The sequence below is a fragment of the Labeo rohita genome, chromosome 22, assembly GCF_022985175.1.
Source record: "Labeo rohita strain BAU-BD-2019 chromosome 22, IGBB_LRoh.1.0, whole genome shotgun sequence".
In the NCBI taxonomy this organism is placed as follows: Eukaryota; Metazoa; Chordata; class Actinopteri; order Cypriniformes; family Cyprinidae; genus Labeo; species Labeo rohita.
In genome coordinates, this window is record NC_066890.1 from 36,388,657 (window position 1) to 36,411,353 (window position 22,697).

The 22,697-nt window shown below is 31.6% G+C and overlaps 1 protein-coding gene across 1 annotated transcript in view; it reads left to right on the plus strand.

The window, feature by feature from the left end:
• Window positions 1-6,900: 6,900 nt before the first annotated feature.
• Window positions 6,901-22,697, plus strand: part of zranb3 (zinc finger, RAN-binding domain containing 3) — a 93,754-nt gene continuing 77,957 nt past the window's right edge. Inside the window, exons 1-3 of the mRNA XM_051094449.1 lie at window positions 6,901-6,931; window positions 7,190-7,290; window positions 7,393-7,547. Of these exons, the coding sequence (XP_050950406.1) occupies window positions 7,396-7,547 (152 nt within the window). The 5' untranslated portion in view covers window positions 6,901-6,931; window positions 7,190-7,290; window positions 7,393-7,395. The remainder of the gene's footprint in view (window positions 6,932-7,189; window positions 7,291-7,392; window positions 7,548-22,697) is intronic.

Below are 22,697 nucleotides of genomic sequence, written 5' to 3' on the forward strand. Positions count from 1 at the left end.
TGACCCCTTATTTGAACACAAATTCAACTGTATACTCACTAACACATACGCCCAGCTGTGAATTCTCAATTTTTGGGTGAACAGGGTGCACAAGGAGAAAAGGTAACATTCAAAATCATAAATATTTAGCCAAAAACGTATCAAGGTGTTTATGGGCTTTTTTGAACACCATTTTATATCACTTCACAACTTTCATTAACACCAAAGTCGTGCCCTAAATTTACATTTTAAATTTACAAAACTACTTTTTTGGGTGAACAAGGCACACAGGGTGAAAAGGTAACATCAAAATGATAACTAATATTTTGGCCAAAACTTATCGAGGTGTTTATGGCCTTTTCAAGCAACATTTTATATCATTTTACAACTTTATATCACTTCACTTTTATTAACACCAAAGTCGTGCCCTAAATTTAAACGTTAAATTTACAAAACTACTTTCTGGGTGAACAAGGCACACAGGGTGAAAAGGTAACAATCAAAATGCTACCTAATATTTTGTCCAAATAACATTTTCTATCACTTTACAAACTTATATCACTTCACTTTCATTAACACTAAAGTTGTGCCCTAAATTAAAATTTTTAATTTACAAAACTACTTTTTGGGTGAACAAGGCACACAGGGTGAAAAGGTAACATTCAAAATTATAAATATTTTGCCAAAAACTTATCAAAATGTTTATGGCCTTTTTCGAACACCATTTTATATCACATAACACTTTACTTTTATTAACACAAAAGTCTGGCTCTAAATTTACACTACCTTTTCAGTGAACAGGGTGCACTGGGTAAAAGGGTAACTAACATTCAGGACAATACCTTACAGGTTGCTAAAAACTTATCTAGGTGCTTATGACCGCTTTCAGACACCAGTTCAACTGCATACAACTATTCACTCCTCCACACAAAAATTAAGCAGAAAAATTCAATGTACTTTTTGGGTGAACAGTGTGCACAGGGCAAATTGGTACAGTTCCATTTATTGTACTATCTATATATTTTGCCAGAAGCATAATGTGATCTTGACCTCTTTTGGACTCCAATTCACTTTACATTCAATAACACAAAATTCTGGCTTTAGATTTACACTACTTTTTGGGTGAACAAGGCACACATGGTGAAAAGGTAACATTCAAAATGGTAACAAATATTTTGCTAAAACGTATAAAGGTGATTATGGCCTCTGTCAGACACCAAGTCAACTACATATCACTGCAGAAACCTCAACTCAAATGCCTGCTTCTAAATTTACCAAACTTTAATGGGTGAACAGGGCACACAGGGGGAACAGATAACATTTAAAAAGCAACTTTTGCTCATAAACATTAGATAATTTATCCCTCATTCCTCATTTTGGTCATATTGACTGCTGAAGTACTGGACAGAAAAAAGTGCTCAAGCACCCGAGGTAGGCTATTTCTGGTCTATGTACGTAAGCGTCAGATGGACAATTTTGGCTGTTGCATTGTGTTTCACAGTTTTTAAGAGACACACAGCAAAGGCGTCATGTTTTTAAAAAGGTGTGTCAAGTTAAAAAACGCCTCGCAATACCCTGCATTCTGTTGCTTTTGGATGCACGATGACTATCTTAAACACAAAAATGTGTCCGGCACGACTGCCACTTATTCTTCCATAAATAGTTCCTGTTCAAACTCTAACAATTTCTACATGTAATGTAATGTAACAAATCACAACGCTAACTCAAACTAAGGATCCTGCTCTACATTCATGGCATTTATTGGGTGAACGGGGCGCAAAAGGTGAACAGGCAACAATCAAGACAGTAACAAATTTTTTGTCAAAAGCATAACCAGATGCCTCTGACCTAGTTTGGACACCAGCTCAGCTGCATATCACAGTACTGGTTGCACGTCTTAACCTAGAAGGTCATGTTCTAGTTTCACTGCGCGTATTGGGTGAACAGGGCGCATATGGTGAACAGGTAACATTCACAATAACATGCAAAAAAGTAACAAATTGATTTTAATCTCCTTTGGACACCATTTCATAACACTAGTTTAATTTCTTAAGCAAAAATGGCAATTATTGGTTGAACAGAGAGCACGATTACCTACTAGGGAAAAAGTCATTAAATAAAAGTCATCTCATTGTCTATAACGAATGCGGTGCTGCAGAATGAAGTGATGCTCAGGTGAAAGGGGGATGGGGGTGCGCAGGTGAGAATCCTCCTGTGGTGATGCAGATGAGCTTGTACGAACAGGAGCTCGTGGATCATTCCTTACCGCAGCGCCTCTCGCGCACGAACATTAATATTCGGCGTGACAGAAACAGGCCGGCGGCACAGGAAACCAGGACGCCTAACAATACACCGCATGAGTGTTTAAAAATATATATAAATAAAATAACAACAGCTGAACAATCGCAAGGACAAAAAGAACCTCAGTGCGAGACTATGCATCATGTCAGCGCTTTACAAGAAAAATTAAGTTCACCTAGCAGATACAGGTTATAAAAAATATATCGTTGGGCTGCTGGAATTCTGAATAATTAAAGATCTAGATTGCAAATGCAAAACGTTGCAGATTATAATGTCTGTAATATCACTAATACAACCTTGAGCTGGACACAAAGGGGCCCAGACGTTACTGTAATTGATCTGAAGATGCATTGATAAAAAGCATAACTTCATGCTAAAGATATAATAATAAGGGGGAAAGAAACCGTAAGTATAGATGTTAGAAAGCAGCCCAAAAACATGTTTTACTAAAAAAATTTTACAAATTAGCAAACGCTTAAGTGACTTGAAGAAAAAAGGCAGCTCACTTGGTCTTGTCTATGAAAGAAGATCACTACATATGAGATGAAAAAAAATGCTATCTAGATAGGGGGCTCACTAGATTTGATGCTTAAAACTGCAGTCAAGGTAGGCACTAATATGACACCAAAAAGGCAGTTTAGGAAATGTGCATAAGCAAAAGCAGCCTATACTATAACAATATTTACAATAACTCATTTAGCAATTGAGAAATAAGAAAAAATGGTTAAACATTTAATTGGTAGATGTGATGTAATCGTAAAAGTGTATTAAGTTTGCTATTCATATATATTTTAAAACTATACTGTTTAGTTTACTGTTTCGAAATAGTGTTAAAAAAATTAAGCGTTAGATCTAGAAATTTCCAGCCGATACCAGTAATTTTATTTGTAAATCTTTATTTTGTTATTCATATTTAAAATCTATACTGTTTAGTTTACTTTTTCGAAATAGTGTTCAAAAGTTAAAGCGCCAATCTTAAAATTTAGGAATCATTTAAAATACCATTGCACCACACTATTCCTTCAGTTTATTGTATGTAAATGGTACATAGTATGCAATTTTTTCGTATGATTTAAATAACTGGATCATCTGATAAAACAAAATACACCACATTCATAATATATCCCAGAATGAAGCACAATTGACTTTCCCAGTATGATGAGCCCACTACACACACAAAAAATAAAATAATATCATATCATATATCATATGTGACCATGGACCACAAAACCAGTCAAGGGTCAATTTTTTTGAAACTGAGCTTTATATATCATCTGAAAGCTGAATAAACAAGCTTTCCTTAGATGTATGGTTTGTTATGATAGGGCAATATCTGGATACAACTATTTGAATAAATGGAATCTGAGGGTGCAAAAAAATCTAAATACTGAGAAAATCACCTTTAAAGTTGTCCAAATGAAGCTCCTACTAATGCATATTACTAATCAAAAATTAAGTTTTGATATATTTATAGTAGGAATTTTACTAAATATCTTAATGAAACATGATCTTTACTTAATTTCCTAATGATTTTTGGCATAAAAGAAAAATCAATAATTTTGACCCATACAATGTATTTTTGGCTATTGCTACAAATAAACCCCAGCGACTTAAGACTGGTTTCGTGGTCCAGGGTCACATATAATATAATGATAATTATTACTATTATTATTATTATTTTATGTTTTGGAGTAACAATAATGTAGCATGTTCATTGTTACATAATGAGTGCAGTGTTTGTGTAAATAAAAGTTGTTAAATTAAAGTTGTTAATAAGATTATTTGAGAATGTTTTATTTCAGTCCTTCTACTTCAAAATTTCAAGTTAAGTTTAATATCACTTGCCCTCTCTTTGTAATGGACTGTGAAATTTACTAAAAATTTAGTTAAACACCAATTTTACACCAATTTTTTTGTGTATATACTGTGCAGTAACAATTATAATATTAAAACAACAATAAAAAAAGGATAAGTTTGAAATCTGTCTAATATCGAGGCTTAAAAAAAACAATATGGTTATGGTTTAATTTAGTGTGTTACTTTGTTAATTTCATTATAATTAATTGTGAAATTTACTAGAAATTTCTGAGTTAAAACGGTTTCTTAAAGAAGAAGTCCACTTCCAAAACAAAGATTCACATATAATTTACTCACCCCCTTGTCATCCAAGATGTTCACGTCTTTCTTTCTTCAGTCGTAAACAAATTATGTTTTTTGAGGAAAACATTTCAGCATTTTTCTTCATATAATGGACTGATATGGTGCCCAGAGTTTGAACTTCCTAAAAGCAGTTTAAATGTGGCTTCAAACAATCCCAAATGCGGTTGTAAACGATCCAAGCTGAGAAAGAAGAGTCTTATCTATCGAAACGATCGGTTATTTTCATTAAAAAAAAAAATATATATATATATATATATATATATATATATATATACAATTTAAATACTTTTTAATCTCAAATGCTCGTCTTGTCTTTCTCTCCATAAACTCTGTGTATTCAGACTCAGTTAGGGTATGTTGAAAAACTCCCATCTCAACTTCAAAATCGTCCTATATCACTGTTTTACCTTTTTTGTTAAGGGTGTTTGATCTTCTTTGCATATTTACTTTGCAAAGACTGGGTCGGTACTTCTGCAGTGATGTAGGATGATTTTGAAATGATTTTTGAAGTTGAGGGAGAAAATACGATTGGAAGTTACTCTAACTGTCTTGAACCAGAATACACAGAGTTCAGGGAGAGAAAGACAAGACGAGCGTTTGAGATTAAAAAGTATTTAAATGTTTTTTTTTTTTTTTTTTTTATGAAAATAACCGATTGTTTTGCTAGATAAGACCCTTCTTCCTCCGCTGGGATTGTTTACAACCACATTTGGGATCGTTTGAAGCCACATTTAAACTGAATTTTGGAAGTTCAAACTCAGGGCACCATATCAGTCCATTATATGGAGGAAAAATCCTGAAATGTTTTCCTCTAAAAACACAATTTCTTTACAACTGAGGAGAGAAAGACATGAACATCTTGGATGACAAGGGGGGTGATTACATGCAAATCTTTGTTTAGGCAGTGGACTTCTCCTTTAACCAATGTTTTTCAGTGTCTATAATGTGCAGTATGTAACTATTATAATTTAAAAAAAGACAAAACATTAGTGTCTAATATTAAGGTTTAAAAACAACAATATGGCTATGATTTAATTCAGTGCGGCCTTTGCCATTTCTTTATAATTAATTGAAATTTACTACAAATTTTAGAGTTAAAATAGTTTCTAAATCAACGTTTTTCAGTGTAAATATTAGTACGCAGCCATTTTAATATTAAGCAAAAAAGATTAACAACTGCTTTAAAGTTTAAAATCTGCCATATAAAGCTGAAAAAAGCTCTAATGCTGTTTTAAATACAACACACATTTCTAAAACCTCAAAAAGGCTGTAAGTAAACAAAATCATTAAGTGTCAAATGTAAATATAACATTTAATACCAAAAACACTTATTTTTACTAAACAACATCTCCTGGTGGTTGAATCACCTGCACAGGCCCTTATGAATGAAGCCTGGAGCTTCATCAACCCACAAAGATCAACCCTAAAGCTACAAAAACACATCAGCACCGCGGCTAGAAGAAATAATAATAAATTACGCAGATTAAAGCATGAACCTATCTGAGATTTACACACCTGCATGTTTATTTACACTTCATGTGTCTGATCTCTCCTTGGCCCTGATATGCAAGATCATTTATCACATTTACTTCAAATACACGAAGAGCAAAACACAAAGGCTGTTTATAAAACACCCTTTGAGACTAAAAACACACGCTGTCAGTGATCTGAGGCCGATGTTTGGTTTAAAACCATTAAAATAAGCCTAAAACACTGTGGTGTGCTAACACACATGGTAAAGCTAAATGAGTTTAAACACACACACAGCCTTGCCAGATCACTCAGATTCACAGGAACGACACCAAAAATCGTGATATTGAAGGGTTAAGGATGTTAATATGCCGTAAGCTTACCTGTAGGATAAATAGACGTATAAATATTTGGAGGAATGAAGAGAAATAATGAGTCTAATGGCTGCTAAAGGCTGAAGTCAAAGCTGTCGGTCTGTCAGCGGCATTGAAGACAAAATCCTCAAACTCCTGGAAGAGAAAATAAAAATTCAAGGGGTGAATTAACAACGTTTAACCGAAAGAGGGAGCAGCTTGGCTCGAGAAATTTTTTATTTTTATTTTTAATGGCTATCACAGATGATTAAAAACATATTTATAGCCATTTCTGTTAGAAATGTCGAACATTATAAAAAATACTAATTTATTAATCGAATTAAAATCTTATGATTTCATTAATTAATAAGCAAAACGCTTTAAAGTAACTTAGCTTAAATGTAATACAACTTCAGTCAAAAACAAAACAGAAAAGTGTATGCTAATAAAGCACTGTTATAACATATAGCTAATTCTTAAATTAATTATTAATAATAGCAACTGTACGTTTCTCTATTGAACTTGGTGTAAGTATAAACTTCTTTTGCGGATTTTTGTAACTTTTGCTGTCACGTACCGGAAGTAGCTCTCTTGTTCCAACTGTTTTCCGCTCTAGGTTTTGTTTAACGTTACATTTCTAAGATCCACACAAGGGTGAAAGAAACCTAGTGAGTGGCATTTGCTCTTACAGCTTACTGTATTTGCTTAAAATACATTTTTGTCTGTTTCATAAATGTGATAACACCACGGCAGCGTGACTTTTAACATAAACACATGTTAAGATACCAAACAGTCTTATTTAAGCGTTTTAATCCACGGTTAGTATGAAGTAAAGTGTCGTACACGTGAACATATTGTCAATAGCATAAAACAAAACTAACACACACTGTTTTATACATATACATATTTTCTTTTTTTTCCCCTAGTCGCACGGATATGACGCACGACGGGTTTAGTGACGCAACGGACTTTCTTGCCGCGAAATGTCAAATAAGGGCAGCAGGAATTAGGAAATGATCGTGTTTTGGTGAGTGTATGTGTGGTGTGGTAATACGATGCGTGCGTAACTGCAAATCAGAATGCATGTCATTTACTTATGAATGTTTTTGAATGTATTTCTAATGTACAGAGTATGAAAACAATGAGAAGTCAAGTCAAATCTGGTCCCGATGGGGTTTCTCTCCATGGCAAAGATGCACTTCAAGCCCTTCCACAGAAGCTACAGGAAAAACTGATGCCCTTCCAGAGAGAAGGGGTCCTTTTTGCCCTATCAAGGGATGGACGGTCAGTTTAGTTGAAGTTTATGTTTTTCTTTTCTCTTTTTTCAATTTTCTGTTTGTGTTTATTCCAAAAAGGTGCAACATGTACAAAAAATAAGGCGAAACGAAACAGAAACGTACACATTTTCTGTTTTCTCCACAATTTGTAGTTTCTTTTTATTCCAAAATGTAAATGTACTGAAAAAGACAGAAACTTACAATTTTTTTCTCCACAATTTTCTGTTTCATATACAACATATACAAAAAAAATGAAGCAAAATAAGACAGACACGTACGCATTTTCTTTTTTCTCCTCAATTTTCTGTTACTTTTTATTTGACGTATACAAAAAATGAGGCAAAACGAGACAGAAACCTGCATGTTTTCTTTTTTCTCTATAATTTTGTCTTCTTAGTCTGAAATGTGCAACGTATACAAAAAATAAGGCAAAACGAGAGAAACATACACATATTGTTTTTCGTCCACAATTTTCTGTTTTTTTTTATTCCAAAATGTGCAACGTACAAAAATGAGGCAAAACAAAACAGAAACTGACACATTTTCTGTTTTCTCCACAATTTTCTGTCTCTTTTTATTCCAAAATGTGCAACATATACAAAAAAATGAAGGAAAACAAGACAGACACGTACGCATTTCTTTTTTCTCCTCAATTTTATGTTACTTTTTATTCGACGTATACAAAAAATGAGGCAAAACGAGACAGAAACCTGCATGTTTTCTTTTTTCTCCATAATTTTGTCTTCTTAGTCTGAAATGTGCAACGTATACAAAAATAAGGCAAAACGAGAGAAACATACACATATTGTTTTTTTGTCCACAATTTTCTGTTTTTTTTTTTATCCAAAATGTGCAACATGTACAAAAATGAGGCAACACAAGACAAAAACTTACCATTTTTCTTTTTTCTTCACAGTTTTCTGTCTCTTTTTATTCCAAAATGTACAACATAGACAAAAAGAGGCAAAACAAGACAGAAACTTACAATTTTTTTTTTCTCCACGATTTTCTGTTACTTTTTATTCGACGTATACAAAAAATGAGGCAAAACGAGACAGAAACCTGCATGTTTTCTTTTTTCTCCATAATTTTTTCTTTTTATTCTAAAATGTGCAACATATCCAAAAAAAAGAGGCAAAACAAAACAGAAACTTACACATTTTCTTTTTTCTGCAGTTTTCTGTTTTTATTCCAAAATGTGCAACGTATACAAAAAATGTGGTGAAACAAGACGGAAACTTATACATTTTCTTTTTGCTAACAATTTTCGGTCTCTTCTTAGTCTGAAATGTGCAACGTATACAAAAAATAAGGCAAAACGAGAGAAACATACACATATTGTTTTTTGTCCACAATTTTCTGTTTTTTTTTTTTATTCCAAAATGTGCAACATGTACAAAAATGAGGCAAAACAAGAAAAAAACTTACCATTTTTCTTTTTTCTTCACAATTTTCTGTCTCTTTTTATTCCAAAATGTGCAACATATACAAAAAATGAGGCGAACGGAGACAGAAACTTACACGTTTTCTTTTTCTCCATATATTGTTTTTTTTTTTATTTCAAAATGTGCAACATATTCCAAAAAAGAGGCAAAACAGAACAGAAACTTACGCATTCTTTTTTTTTTCCTCCGTAATTTTCTGTTTCTTTTGATTCCAAAATATACAACATATCCAAAAATTTCCATATCCAGTTTTCTTTGTTTTATTCCAAAATGTGCAATGTATACAAAAAATTTGGTGAAACAAGACAGAAACTTACACATTTTCTTTTTGCTAAACAATTTTCGGTCTCTTCTTAGTCTGAAATGTGCAATGTATATAAAAAAATAAGGCAAAACGAGAGAAACATACACATTGTTTTTTGTCCACAATTTTCTGTTTTTTTTTTTTTTTTATTCCAAAATGTGCAACATGTACAAAAATGAGGCAAAACAAGACAAAAACTTACCATTTTTATTTTTTCTTCACAATTTTCTGTCTCTTTTTATTTCAAAATGTGCAACATATACAAAAAATGAGGCGAACGGAGACAGAAACTTACACGTTTTCTTTTTCCCCATATATTTGTTTCTTTTTATTCCAAAATGTGCAACATATACAAAAAATGAAGCAAAACAAGACAGACACACGCATTTTCTTTTTTCTCCTCAATTTTCTGTTTCTTTTTATTCAACTTATACAAAAAATGAGGCAAAACGAGACAGAAACCTGCATGTTTTCGTTTTTCTCCATAATTTTGTTTCTTTTTATTCTAAAACGTGCAACATATTCCGAAAACGAGGCAAAACAAAACAGAAACGTACACATTTTCTTTCTTCTCCAGTTTTCTGTTTTTATTCCAAAATGTGCAACGTATACAAAAAATTTGGTGAAACAAGACAGAAACTTAGACATTTTCTTTTTGCTAAACAATTTTCAGTCTCTTCTTAGTCTGAAATGTGCAGCGTATACAAAAAAATAAGGCAAAACAAGAGAGAAACATACACATTCTTTTTTTTTCCTCCACAATTTTCTGTTTCTTTTGATTCCAAAATATACAACATATACAAAAATTAGGCAAAACAAGACAGAAACTTACATATATTGTTTTTTGTCCACAATTTTCTGTTTTTTGAAATGTTTTCTTTTTTCTCCATAATTTTGTCTTTTTTTTTCCAAAATGTCCAACATATTCCAAAACAAAACAGAAACGTACACATTTTCTTTTTTTCTTCAGTTCTTCAGTCAGTAATTTTTTTCTCCACAATTTTCTGTTTCTTTTGATTCCAAAATATACAACATATACAAATATTAGGCAAATCAAGACAGAAACTTACACATTGTTTTTTTTATTCCAAAATGTGCAACGTATACAAAAAATGAAGCAAAATTTTCTTTAGAACTATGAATTACACAACAAATAGGGTAAAACAAGAATAGCAGAACTTAAACAAGAGTAGAACTTAAAACAACATACATTGTTTTTAAACATGTTGTAGAATTTTAATTTACATTTTAAACTTTTGATACAAAAATAATTAAATGCAATGTTAAGACTGACCAAATGAACAATTTATAACAAGTTGTTTTGTTTTTAAGCTTGTTTTAATTTTAGTTTTATTTTTTACATCTGAAACAAATAAACAAATGAAATGTAAAGACAGATCAAATAAGCAGAATTTATACAATAACACTTTTTTAAACTTTTATTTTAAACAAAAATGATAACATTTTGTTTTTAAAATTTTAAATGAAATTTTCAACTTGAGTACAAGTGACAAGATGAAATGTTGACAAATTTTGATTTCATTTTGTTTAAATGTAATTATTATTATTTTGTTTTACATTTTTTTTTAAATTAAGCTTTCAATACAAATAACAAATAAAAGAAATGTTAAGACTGATAAAGGAAATCTGAAATGCACACATATATACATTATGTAACACATGCCATGCATCAAACAACTGAGAAATTAAAAAAATAAAATAAACTAATAATAATAAAAAACCAAATATGTCCAAAAATGTTGGTAATTCCTACAGTTATCAATAATGTCATTAACTTAGCAAAGTTCTTATTTTTTATGAATCTTAATGAACTATAACTGAACTCAAGTTCACAAAGAAATTTTAAAAAGATGCTGGAACTTGATAAATTTACTTTAATGTATAAAAAATATCGGAATAATTCATATATAGTTTAGGATATAATCATTGTTTGTGTTCTCCATAATACTTCCCAATAATACATGTTTACTTTCTAATAAAGGCACATAAATGCATTTTTTAATCCACATGATAGTTCACCCAAAAATGAAAATTCTGTCATTCATGACCCTTATGTCGTTCCAAAACTGTAAGACCTCTGTTCATCTTCAGAACACAAATTAAGATATTTTTGATGAAATCTAAAGAGCTTTCTGACCCTGCATAGACAGCAATGTCAAGGTACTCTCGTGAATGTACATCGAAGACTGATACGAAAGAGAAGAAATGTTGAACTAAGTTGTTATTTTAGGTTTTTTTTGTGCACGTAATCTCGTAGCTTCATAATATTATGGTTGAACCACTGATGTCACATGGACTATTTTAACAATGTCCTTTCTACCTTTCTGGGCCTTGAACATGGTAGTTGTGTTGCTGTCTATACAGGGTCAAATAAAATATCTTAATTTGTGTTCTGAAGATGAACTAAGGTCTTACGGGTTTGGAATGATATAAGGGTGAGTAATTAATGACAGAATTTTTATTTTTGGGTGAACTATCCCTTTAAAAACTTCTATGAAATTTACAAAAGGACATGAAAAGCTGAGATAAACGAATTAATTCGTTATTGCATCTCGTATCTAGAAAACGAACACCGTTCATGTGTCTGTCTATCTTTCTTTCTATCTCTTAACCTGTGCCTGATTTAAGCAGGTGAGAATCTAATTTACTGCAGTTCTGTCAGTCAATGTTCTGGGTCAGACGGGTCAGTTCGTCGAGGCTGCCGAGGGTCCCGGATCGATGGCAGGACGCACACAGTTCTGTTTGGTGCAGACAGGGTCAGTCACTTAATTAGGCAGACATTCAGCGGGACGGATATTACAGAATCCCAAAGGAGTCACAGTGGATGATGGGATGGATGTAGTTACAGATGTCTGATTTTTTGGTTCAATAGCTTTATTTCAGGGAGAGAACAAAAACATAGCCAATTACTGACAGGGTTATTATAATTCATTAAAATATATATATATAAAAAAAAAAATGTTACTTTTAAAATAAATGTTGAGTGAAATAAAAAAAGGCAACATTTCTTCTTGTTTAAACTGTACTAAAATAACTAATTAAAGCAAAAGCCATAAAAATGCTGTTGCTTATATATTTACAATTTATTTAAAAAAATATATATATTATTAATATTTAGAAATATTAGAAATATTTTAAAATATAAAAAAATAATTGATAAAAATTCTTTTTTTAAACGAATGAGTTAAAACTAAAATAAAAACTAATACAAAAGGCCAAAACATAACGAACTGTCTAAAACTTACAATAAAATATACAAAAATAGAAACTAATTCGTAATAACAGTATCTGAGTAATACCTAAAATTCTAAAAATCCTAAAAATTCTGACACATCTTCATTTTTATTTACGTTTTTATAGTGCACTTTTTATTTTCTTAAAGGCATAGGTTTTGAAAATTAAACTTTTTTTTGGCATAAAAAAAAATGCAAATATTTATTAAATAATGAGCAAAACTTACATGTGTTGTATTGTTTTATATATTGTAATATTTCAGACCATGCTTATGCACTTATTGGCAACCAAAAATGTCTGTTTTATTGTATTTCTTCAAACAAAAAAGTATTTGTTTATGTATTTGTTTATTTTAAGCTACCATAAATAACATGTCTTTTATTAAATGCGTTATTAAACAAACTGCTCTGGAAAACCCAAATAATTTCATGCTTAAAAAAATGCATAAATATTTAAATATATATTATATTTATAAGCAAAGCTGACAAGTATTATATTGTGCCATTTTCTAAAAATGTTTTTGTTTTTTGTGCATTTTGTTTTACAAATTATGTTTTTTTGCATCCACAAACAGGCAGATGTTTGTTTTCTTTAACATGCTATAAAGAATGTGACTTTCATTGAACGCGGTAGTGAATGAACAACTCTAAAAAAAACTCTTTGCAGATTTTAAATAAATATATTATATATTTGTGATTATATAATAAAAATATAAATATATTTGTGATAAGTATTATATTGTGCCATTTTATAAACAAAAAAAGTTTTGTTTTTTTGTGTATTTAATTTTACAATTTTTTTTTTTTTTACCTCAAACAGCTCTAGAAAAGTTTCATGCTTAAAGTTTTTTTTTTACTGTTTTTAAATTAAAATTTTCTTTGTTTTCTACAAATGTGTGCATTTTTGCATACTTTTAAATAAAGAAAATAATATATTTAATAAATAAACAAAATAATCTGCCCTAAATAATGTGACTTTTATTGAATGCGATATAACATGAACGGCTCTAGAAAACACTTCAACACCATTTCATGCTTAATTTTTAACTTAATAAAAAAAGTTGTGGTGTCAAACGATTAATCATGATGAATCGCATCCAAAATAAAAAATTGGTTTTCATAATATATGTTGACTTTGTATATTTATGATGTATATATAAATACACACGCATGCCTGTATATATTTATGAAAAATGTCTTATATATATGCACATATAATATACACAGTAAACACACATATGTATTAATCAAGATTAATCATTTAAAAGATTATATATATATATATATATATATATATATATATATATATATATATATATATTTATTTATTTTATTATTTTTTTTTTTTACTGTTTTTAAATAAAAATATTACATTTGTGAGAAGTATTATATTGTGCCATTTTGTAAAGAAAAGTATATATATATATTTTTTAATTATATGTATTTTTACATCCACAAACAGGCAGATGTTTCATTTTCTTTAAGCTGCCATAAATAATGTGACTTTCATCGAACGCGATATTGAGCGAGCAGCTGTAGAAAACACTCAAACACAATTTCACACTTTCCACACTGATGGATTTGGTGTAATGTGTCTGCTGCTGGCCTCTTGACACGGATGCTAAGGGTCAATTCCCGGTTCGAACAGCCTTAAGTTAAGCAACCCTAATAATTGTAAAGGTATTAGTACTAAGGGTTTTCTTCCTTGAACCGGTCTGGTGCATCTGGCTGCAGAATAAACCGGCTTTTATTGACTGTAATCAAGTCTGACTGTATTCAGTGAGCCGACACTAATGTCCTCTTTAACTAGACAGGTAGTGTTTCGCACAGTGCCAGCTGCTGTTAGATAACTCTCTTCAATTAATACATATTGTCTTCTTCACTTTCATTCTCCACATCCAATATTAGATTGTTCGATGACCTGAAAACATGTAAATGAGCGCTGCATCCCACGAGCGCTGCATCCAACTTGTCCTTCCATTTGCAGTGGTGTTTTTATACTAAATTCGTTTTTAAAACAATCTTACTGACCCCAAGCTTTTGAACACTATCGTACACCATTCTGATCAAACTCAATGTATCTTAATTTCACTTCCCACTGAGATTCAATTGAACGCAATGCCTCTGTTCAGTGTCGTGTTCTTTGTTAGATCTAGATGCTCTTGATAACAAAAGCAGCTTAGAAGTTACTACATCAAGCCGACATGCGTCTAAAACGGCGCATCAGTCACCTCTGTGAAGCTGTCACTTTTATCCCAACTGATGCGTGGTTCAGTCTTTGTTTTTTGTTCTTGAATCTAATTTAGCGATTAATTTCCCCTTGTGTAGCGCTTTGATCCCACTAATCAGTTAGTATGCGGATTACGGCCCCAGATAATTGCTCTCTAATTAAATATGTAATCTCCACTCCAGCCAATAACCCGAGCAATCCTCGACTGTAATTACTTTATCCGTACAGAGACTCTCCACCTACCGCCTAATGAACCGGGACAGGCGTCCACACGGCTGTGTGTCATCTCCAATGACTAGCCACGTTGCGTTTAATTTTTTTTTTTTTTTTTTGCCGTGGGAAATGAAGGTGGTTAGTTACTGTTTACTTTTTATATTAGGCTTGACAGACTTAAGAGAAAATCTCATTAACACGGACGGTTTTAGATCAGCGCTGATGCTAGAACAGTAAATTAGCCAGCGGAAATTTGCCAGGGTTTGTTTAACGTTGACTTAACGTTGGCACGTTCTTTTTGAGCTGTTTATTTACTCGTTTTTCACTAATTTCATCATTTAATGTCAGGTCATACCTTGTTTTGTTCCTCCACAGCAATTATTGAAATATACTCGTTTCATTTAGAAATAAAATTGGTTGCAAGTTGGTTTACGTGCAAATTGTATATAAACATTCCAGGTGTTTTAGGGGGTGTTTATATAACAGTTTTCAACTAAAAACGAAGAGCTCTTTGTGTTTTGGCCGTTCGTTTACATGACACCGCCGTTTTGGACAGGGTTGCCAAGTCCACGGTTTTCCTGCAGAATTGGGCTACTTTAACACTGTTGCCACGGGTTGTTTTACATGTCCGCGGGTTGAAGCGCCCCAATAATGTAATTTTTAGCCTCTGGAATGTGCTTTTGTTTTTAACCGGGGGACCTGCCAATTGGGCTAGTTTTGAATAGCAGTTGGGCGGGTTTTGTTGTTAAAACCTGGCAACCCTGGTTTTGTGGGCCTGAAAACGCAACCCTTTGAAGAGTGTTTCAAAGCACAAGTTTTTGAAATATGTTATTGTTGTTGATTTATATGCTAAATCAATAAGTGAACGAGTGGAAATTTGTTTGTTTATTTAACGTTGGCACATTCTTTTTGAGCTGTTTATTTACTCCTTTTTTTACTAATTTCATCATTCATCAGATCATACCTCGTTTTCTTCCTCCACACCAATTATTGAAATGTGTTTGTTATATTCAGAAATTGCAAGTTGGTTTATGTGCAAATTGTATATAAACAAACCAGGTATTTTAAGGGGTGTTTATATAACAGTTTTCAACCAAAAAGAGGAGCTCTTTGTGTTTTGGCTGTTCGTTTACATGTCACCTGTTTTTGGACAGGGTTGCCAAGTCTGTGGTTTTCCAGCGGAATTGGGCTACTTGTTGCCGTGGGTTTTTTTTTTTTTTTTTTATTATTATATATGTCCGCGGGTTGAAGCTATTTAATATTTAGCCCCTGGAATGCTAATTTTACCTGCCAAAAAAAAAAATAGTGTATTTTAGTGTTTCAAAGCACACGTTTTTGAAAATGACATGTTATCGTTTTTGTGAAAACTATTTAAGAAAAGCAAATTTCTGAAAACAGTTTTGTCACGCGCAGGCATATTACATGTTTGTGTATTGTTTCTTTACAAAATTACATCGCCACCTACTGGCCTAGCATGCATAATGCAGCGTTTTTAGTCATTTTTGTGGATTTGTGTGCATGGGGATAGTTTTGAGATTCGTGTTTTAGAAATTCAGAAATAAAATTGGTTGCAAGTTGGTTTACATGCAAGTTGTATATAAACAAGCCAGGTATTTTAGAGGGTACTTATATAACCGTTTTCAACTAAAAACTGAAAACTCTTTGCATTTTGGCGCAAACGTTTTTAAAACGTCGTTTTCGTGGATTTGTGTAGACAGGGATCAGCATTTTAGGAGCCTGAAAACTTTTGAAAATGTGAAAACCGTTTTAAAAAAAAGATGTGGTTATCACCTCCATGTAAACTATAAAAAAAAAAGCTTATTTCTGAAATTGGTTACGTCATGCGCATGCGAATTACCCATTCATGTAGTTTCTTTATGAAATAACATCACCACCTACTAGCCTGGCACGCATAATACAGCATTTTTAGTTGTTTTCGTGGATTTGTGCATGGGAATCATTTTGAGATTGTTTCGTTAGTACATCTTTGCCATTTAAACAAACCTTAAATAATTTGTGTCTATATTACATCTAAGGCTATAGATTACGAGGAAAAACCTAATATAACTACAGTTATAAATACCTTAATTTTATATTTTTACAGTAAAATCAATAAATTAATTTGGGATCTCGGGACTTGATAAACTTAAGTTAAAATGGTCATTAACACTAAATCTAGGGTTCTAGAGCAGCAGCAATGCTAAATCAATAAGTAAACGAGTAGAAATTTGTTAGGGTTTTTTTTAATGCTGCATCAGTTACAAATTTTTAGACTACAATGAACAACAGAACTATAGAAGCGTGATTTAGCCGGTTAGCAAGACATGTGCAGGGTTGTTACACAACATAACATACACAACTACTTACTTTGAACAATCGCTAGCAAATACAATCTTTGTAGTTTCATCTTTTGGAAGTGAATATAAAACAAATTTACTCTCACAGCGTAGGATACAGCATCTACTCGACATGACGTAAACCACATGAAAATTTTACTGTGTTTGTGGGCGGGCAAGTTGTTTGCAATGTAGAACGTGGGCGGACATTATGCAGATGTGTTACTTCGTGACGTATAGCTGTAACAGAATAAGATTCAAATTCCTGACGCCGCGTTCAGGCGATTGTTAACAGGCTTTTTTTTTTTTTGATAGACAATAACTATTTATTGTGCACTGTCAGCTTTACAACTTTGCAGATAGTTTATGTTCACATACAGCTACATGACACCGCATGAAAGGTCATATTTGAAAAGGCATAATAGGAGCACTTTAATAAAACTGGTTGCAAGTTGGTTTGCATGCAAATTGTGAACGAACAAGCTGGTTTTCCATGTTTTTTCAGTGTCAGGTTTTTTATCCAAATGACGTGTGTCAATATTATTAGAAAGGTATTTTAGGGGGTGTTTATATAACAGTTTATATAACAAAAAATGGACGTGCGTTTTGAAAATTCAGAATTGGCTTGATAGACTTGAGAGTTGAAATCTCATTAATGGACTTTTTAGAGCAGAGTTGATCAGTTAATTAACAAGTGAAATAATGCTAGTTTTTTTTAACATTATTTAAACATTAACAGTTTGTTTTTCACTAATTGCGACATTTAATGTCAGATCATACCTCGTTATGTTCCTCCACACCAATTATAGGAACATCTTGTTTCATAAATTTGGAAGTAAAATTGGTTGCAAATTGGTTTGTGTATGAATTGTGTATAAATAAGCCATTTTTCCATGTTGTTTTCAGTATCAGGTTGTTAACCCGAAAGAAATGCGTTTCGATTCATAAGGAAAGTTTTTAAAATGCCTTGTCGTCACAGTGGTTAGTACAAGTGCGTTTGACTCATTGAGCTGTGGTGCTCAAGCGATTGCTGACGTAATTGGCACATTCTTTTTTTGGCATTTTATTTTTTCATTCTCCGCTCATGTTGAAGTTTAATGTCAGATCATACATTGTTATCTTTCTCCACACCAATTATTGGAACATTCTTGCTTCATTCAGAAACTTGCAAGTAAAACAGGTTGTTTTCAGTCTCAGGTTATCCACATCTTTGATGTCGCAACACTGCAGATATGTCGTACTGTTACGGCCACATGAAATGCCTCAGCAAACCGAGGCAGGAAGTATTTAGTGGCGTTTGTGTTTGTTTACGTGTTTGGCGAGTCGGTTTCGTTTAATCGTGTGAATCTTTACCTTGCGGTTGGAGTTGATGTGCCTCTCATGTAATAGAATACAACCACTCTGTGTTTTCTAAACCATCGATTTCCGTTTTTTCCTCTCTCTTTATCTCCCACCTCTCTCTCTCTGCAATTCAATAATCCCCCTGAAGCAGAATTGCTTTTTTTTTTGTTACAGCACAGCCAAACCACACACTGAGACACGATACTTGCTCAGATGATGCAGTGTTTTAAGCTGCACTGTGCTACTTATAGCAAGATTTCATCAGCGGCTTGTTACCAGTCGAGAAGATAGATATCCACGGTTGCTTTCATATCTCGAAAGCACAAAAGGTGAACGGCAGCCATTACTTGATAAAACCTTACTTGCGACTTGAAGTATTAGATCTAAGGCTATAGATTGCAAAAATTACTGTGGTTATCCACAGTTTTCTCTATAATGACTTAGTTGGTTATTGTTACTACTGTGAAATCACAGTAAATTAATTTGGGATCTCATTCAAACAGCTTTTTCCCCCTCTCAGTTGTCATTATAAGCAGTTATACTTAGATTTTGTCTGGTAAAATGAACAAAAAAAGATCAAAATATTATAAGAACTTAGGGGTGAGTTTTTTTTTTTTAATCAAAACAAGCACCTAGCAACCATTTTGGGACTGATTTTTTTATTTAGAAATGTGAAAAAACAAGTAGGGTTTACAGGGTTGGCTGAAGCTAAGTTTCACCACAGTTTTACTGTGGTAACATTTAAGGTAAAGGTGTTCATGAAAGTACAACAGAATTAAGAACTGGCTTGACAACCACAACATGTTAACATTATTTTATGACTAACTTTTTACTTTAGAAATGTAAAAAGGTTCAATGTTGTTTACTTTGGTGGCCAACCCTGTTAAAAAAAAAAAAAAAAAAAAACAATATGTTGGTTAGGCAGGTTTTGCTGCTGGTTTAAGATGGTCCTTTGCTGGTTTATGCTGGTCCTTGAGCAACATGACCAGCTAAGGACCAGCATAAACCAATATCAAAACCTACCTAATCAGGCATCCCAGCATCAAAACATACCTAAAAGCATATGCTGTTTTTTTTTTTAATTTTTTTTTTTTTTTAAACCAGGGAACGCTAAGTTTTACCACAGTTTAGTCGTAGTAGGTAAACATATTCATACAAGTCAAAACAAATCATTATTCCAGTTGTATAACACTTGGGAGTGAGTGCTTTTAATCAAAACAAACACCCTAGCAACATTCAAAACACCTTTGTAAATGCAAAGAAACATGTTGGCATTGTTTTGTAAGTTTTCAGGCTAATGTTTTCTTCAGAAATCTAAAAACATGTTCAGTGTCATTTTTTTTTTTTTTTGTTTACAGTGGTGGCTAATGCTACATTTCACCACATTTTTTACTGTAGTAACATTTAGGTAAAGATATTCATGAAAGTACAAAAGAATCTTAAAAAAAGGTCAAAAAGTATTTTTAGAATTGGCTTGACAACCGCGTAGCAACATGTTAGCATTGTTTCCTGACCAACTTTTTTCTTTAGAAATGTAAAGGTTCAATTTTGTTTACTTTGGTGGCTAATGCTAAGTTTTACCACAGCTTTATCATAGTAATGTTAAGGTAAATGTATTCATACAAGTACAAACAAATTATTTTTCAGACTAATGTTTCCTTCAGAAATCTAAAAACAAGTTCAGTGTTGTTTTTTTTGTTTACAGTGGTGGCTAAAGCTAAGTTTTACCACAGCTTTACTTTAGAAATATTAAGAATTCAAGTCAAAATTGTAAAGTTAAAAAAAAAAAGTAAAATGTTACTGCTTTTTTTTTTTTTTTTTTTTTTTTTACTTTGGTGGCTAATGCTAAGTTTTACCACAGTTTTAGTAAAGTAAAATTAAGGTAAAGGTAATCATAAAAATGCAACAGAATTCAAAAATGTACTTTGGAGGCTAACGCTAAGCTTTACCACAGTTTAGAAATGTAAAAAAGTTCCATTTTGTTTAATTTGGTGGTAAATGCTAAGTTTTACCGTAGTAACGTTAGGGTAAACGTATTCATACAAGTACAAACAACTCACTATTCCAGTAGTATAACACTTGGGGAAGAGCTCTCTTGATCAAAACAAGCACCTAGAAACCATGAGAAACACCCTAGCAACCATTTAAAACACCTTTGTAAATGCAAAGAAACATGTTCGCATTGTTTTTGCAAGGTTTCAGACTAATGTTATCTTCAGAAATCTAAAAACATGTTCAGTGTTGTTTTTTGTTTACTTTGATGGCTAATGCTAAGTTTTACCACAGTTTTACTGTAGTAACATTTAGGGAAAAGGTATTCAAATAAGACAAAAATAATAAAAATTGTTTTTTGACTAACTTTTTTCTTTAGATATGTAAAAAAGTTCAATGTTTTTTTTTTTTTTTTTTTTTTTTGCTTTGGTGGCTAATGCTCAGTTTTACCACAGTTTTACTGTAGTAACATTAATGTATAAGGTATTCAAAAAAAAAAGGACAACAGAATTAAAAAAAGTCAAAGAATTTAGTTTAGCAACATGTTAACATTGTTTTCTGACAATTTTTTTCTTTAAAAGTGTGAAAAAATAAAATGTTGTTTTTACTTTGGTGGCTAATGCTAAGTTTTACCCCAGTTTTACTGTAGTAACATTACGGTAAAGGTATTCAAAAAAGACAAAAATAATAAAAAATGTTTTTTGACTAACTTTTTTCTTTAGAAATGTAAAAAAGGTTAGTGTTTTTTGTTTACTTTGATGGCTAATGCTAAGTTTTACCGTAGTTTTACTGTAGTAATGTTAAGGTAAAGGTATTCAAATAAGACAAAAATAATAAAAATTGTTTTTTGACTAACGTTTTTCTTTAGAATTGTAAAAAAGTTCAATGTTGTTGTGTATTTTGTTTACTTTGGTGGCTAATGCTAAGTTTTACCACAGTTTTACTGTAGTAACATTAAAGTAAAAGTATTCAAAAAAGACAAATATAATAAAAATTGTTTTTTGACTCACTTTTGTGTTTACTTTGATGGCTAATGTTACATTTTACCACAGTTTTACTGTAGTAAAATCATTATTCCATTCAAAACAACTTTGTTAATGTGTCAAAAAAGTCTAAATGAATTTAGTTTAGCAACATGTTAACATTGTTTTCTGACTAACTTTTTTCTTTAAAAGTGTAAAAAAAAAAATAAAATGTTTTTACTTTGGTGGCTAATGCTCAGTTTTACCAGTTTTACCGTAGTAACATTAAGGTAAAGGTATTCAAAAAAGACAAATATAATAAAAATTGTTTTTTGAATAACTTTTTTTTCTTTAGAAATGTAAAAAAGGTTAGTGTTTTTTGTTTACTTTGATGGCTAATGCTAAGTTTTACTGCAGTTTTACTGTAGTAACGTTAAGGTAAAAGTATTCAAATAAGACAAAAATAATAAAAATAGTTTTTTGACTAACGTTTTTCTTTAGAAATGTAAAAAAGTTCAATGTTGTTGTGTATTTTGTTTACTTTGGTGGCTAATGCTAAGTTTTACCACAGTTTTACTGTAGTATCATTAAAGTAAAAGTATTCAAAAAAGACAAATATAATAAAAATTGTTTTTTGACTAACTTTTGTGTTTACTTTGATAGCTAATGTTACGTTTTACCACAGTTTTACTGTAGTAAAATCATTATTCCATTCAAAACAACTTTGTTAATGTGTCAAAGTCTAAATGAATTTAGTTTAGCAACATGTTAACATTGTTTTCTGACTAACTTTTTTATTTAAAAGTGTAAAAAAAAAATAAAATAAAATGTTGTTGTTTTTACTTTGGTGGCTAATGCTCAGTTTTACCACAGTTTTACCGTAGTAACATTAAGGTAAAGGTATTCAAAAAAGACAAATATAATAAAAATTGTTTTTTGAATAACTTTTTTTTCTTTAGAAATGTAAAAAAGGTTAGTGTTTTTTGTTTACTTTGATGGCTAATGCTAAGTTTTACTGCAGTTTTACTGTAGTAACGTTAAGGTAAAAGTATTCAAATAAGACAAAAATAATAAAAATAG